A 2,448-nucleotide genomic window follows, 5' to 3' on the forward strand; every position below is an offset into this window, starting at 1 on the left:
TTACTTCCTTTTCAGAAATAATATCCTAGCAATACCTCTTCTTATATTAGGATTTGTAGCCACATAGAGTAATGGATTTATTGCTGAATTAGCATAGTACACATAATAAGATGCAACATTTAGTGCGTTCCCAATATCAGCTTGGAAAACGGCATTCGTTATTGTTATTGAGAAATAAATGGCCCAACATGTTGTTGAAACAGCCACGATTAGACCAAGAGTTACGGCTGCTTTGCGATGTTTTCTGATATCCCTAGTGCCTTCTCGGTGATGTGGAGACGAGCTGTCTTGAAGATTGTCACTGCTGCTATGAGGTCCAGATCCTATGGTACTTGTTTGTGCTGGTTCTACTAATATGGATGCTGGTCTTGTTGTATTTGTTGTATTTGTACGTCGTGAACCTGGAACAATTCGCGATCTCCGCCTTATGTCTAAATACAGAGTTACGTTAAAATAAGTGGTCAGTGTGACGGGTATGAAGAATGATATGACGCACTCATACGTCATGTAAGGCACAGAAGAGAGAAGAGGACTATCGCAGACGATGTCATAATCCACGGCAGATTCGTTCCATACGTCATATCCACAGTATGCTAAAGCATTTCTAAATATTGATACACCCCAACATGTTCCAGCCAAGATGAGAAATTTTATTTTTGTCTGATGCTTATCATAATCGAGTCCTTTGGTGATTAACATAAAACGATCGTAACTGATCAGTACGATGCCATAGACTGACACAGAACAGGCAGAAAAATCCATACTTATCCAAAACTTACACACCACTTCTCCAAAAGGCCAAATTCCACGATGTATGTACACGTTATAAAGTGGTATTGACATACATCCGACAATAAAATCAGCTATGCTTAAGTTGAGAATATACAAGTTCGACACCTTCGATCTCACACGACTGTCCACCGCAAATGCAATAAGTACTAGAGCGTTCCCGATTACGGTAAAGGCGCAGAGACTCCACAGAATGACGTTGATTAAGATGTCAACCCATGGTTCTCGCTGGTGTCCCAATAATTCTTTGGAGTCAGTGGCGAGTTGTGTTGTTGAAGACTGTGAGTCGACAGTTAGTAATATCCCAGTAGTCGACATCAGGAAGCCACATTAGAATTACTTAGAAAATTAATAATATTCCATTAAAATGAATTTCGAGAACATGATCCATTGTATGTTCCAGTTTGGCTATTTGTATGTAGAACACACGGTTCGGTATCTCGCCTTGTTTCCGCTTCAATAAAATACATGTAGACATTAGAACAACTGTAGCTCATACATAAATTCATCGTATGTTATTTATATGACTTAGACCAACCTCCAGAGGATTTCAGAAACGTAGAAATATATTGGTAAGAAGAAGACACAAATAACAATTGTGAGGTTCAAAGTGCGACTAGTAATTGTCCGCTAAGGTTGTTATATGAGGTGCAATAAAGATACGGCCTTGTAACACTTATTGAAGACCTATAGGATCTTACTAAGACGACACGCACTATGGATCACAATAACCTCTTCACAATGACATAGTTCTCTAAGCTCAATTAAACAATGATAGTGCAAAATTTGACCTCAAGTTGCAGAGTATGAGTTTTTGTACCCACATTTCCAAAGGTCATTCAATGAATATACAAATGTATTGGGGGAGAACTGTGCCCTGATTAATGAGCATGTTGTGGCTCCTAGTACCTAGATAGTGACCAAGCAATTGAACAGGTAATTAATGTCGTAAAAGCTTCCTATGTCAACAACAACACCGTCCAGTGTCTCGATGTTTGTTGCAATCTTCTAATTTTACGACATCTCGTCTGGTGTATTTGTGTCCCGGGGGGGCACTCAACTTAAATTTTGGTAGGGGTGTGCGGCGCGGAGCGCCGAACTTTGGGAACTAAGAACTGATTTTCGGGCAAAATAGGGGCTTGAAGAGCTGAAATTAGGGCCAAATTATAGGCTGTTGAGCTAAAAATTTCTAAATTATTTCCAAATTTGAGCTTTTAGAGCTACAATTGTCAGAGTTTGAGGCTCAAAGAACTGGAGCAGATCCAAATGTGGGGCTTAAGGAACTGCCGGAGAGCCTGAAAAAGGGACCCTTGAGCGCCGCACATACCCGTACCACCTTAACATGTGAGTGCCCCCCCGGGATTTGTGTCCAAGCTAGTTCGTGTTCTTTAGCTATTGAATCCAAAATTCAAATATTACAGCATGTACAGAAAAAATTGATAGCACACAATCAGTATGTATTTGTTAAAATAACTTCGTTTAAGAGCGTATTATATGCTCTGTTCAAAACATTGCGAAGTCCAAATTTGCTAGACATGTCCAGGTTCCATTAAACAGCAAGAACGTGCTTGACTGTCGAATGGTGAAAACCTGAATAAATTACGGATATGAGTAAAAATGTAACTCCCGAATTTGATCAGGCTGTTCTATCTATTCGTA

At 39.7% G+C, this 2,448-nt stretch overlaps 1 protein-coding gene across 1 annotated transcript; it reads right to left on the reverse strand.

Moving 5' to 3' along the window:
• Nucleotides 1-1,107, reverse strand: LOC140156575 (histamine H4 receptor-like). Its single transcript, XM_072179514.1, has one exon. The coding sequence runs from the start codon at nt 1,105-1,107 to the stop codon at nt 1-3; it is 1,107 nt and encodes a 368-aa protein (XP_072035615.1).
• Between the last annotated feature and the right edge of the window lie 1,341 nt (nt 1,108-2,448).

The sequence above is a fragment of the Amphiura filiformis genome, chromosome 7 (assembly GCF_039555335.1).
Source record: "Amphiura filiformis chromosome 7, Afil_fr2py, whole genome shotgun sequence".
In the NCBI taxonomy this organism is placed as follows: Eukaryota; Metazoa; Echinodermata; class Ophiuroidea; order Amphilepidida; family Amphiuridae; genus Amphiura; species Amphiura filiformis.

What these genes read in the sequence shown, in the direction of transcription:
- LOC140156575 (XM_072179514.1), bottom strand. Translation starts at nt 1,107, where the DNA reads ATGTCGACTACTGGGATATTACTAACTGTCGACTCACAGTCTTCAACA.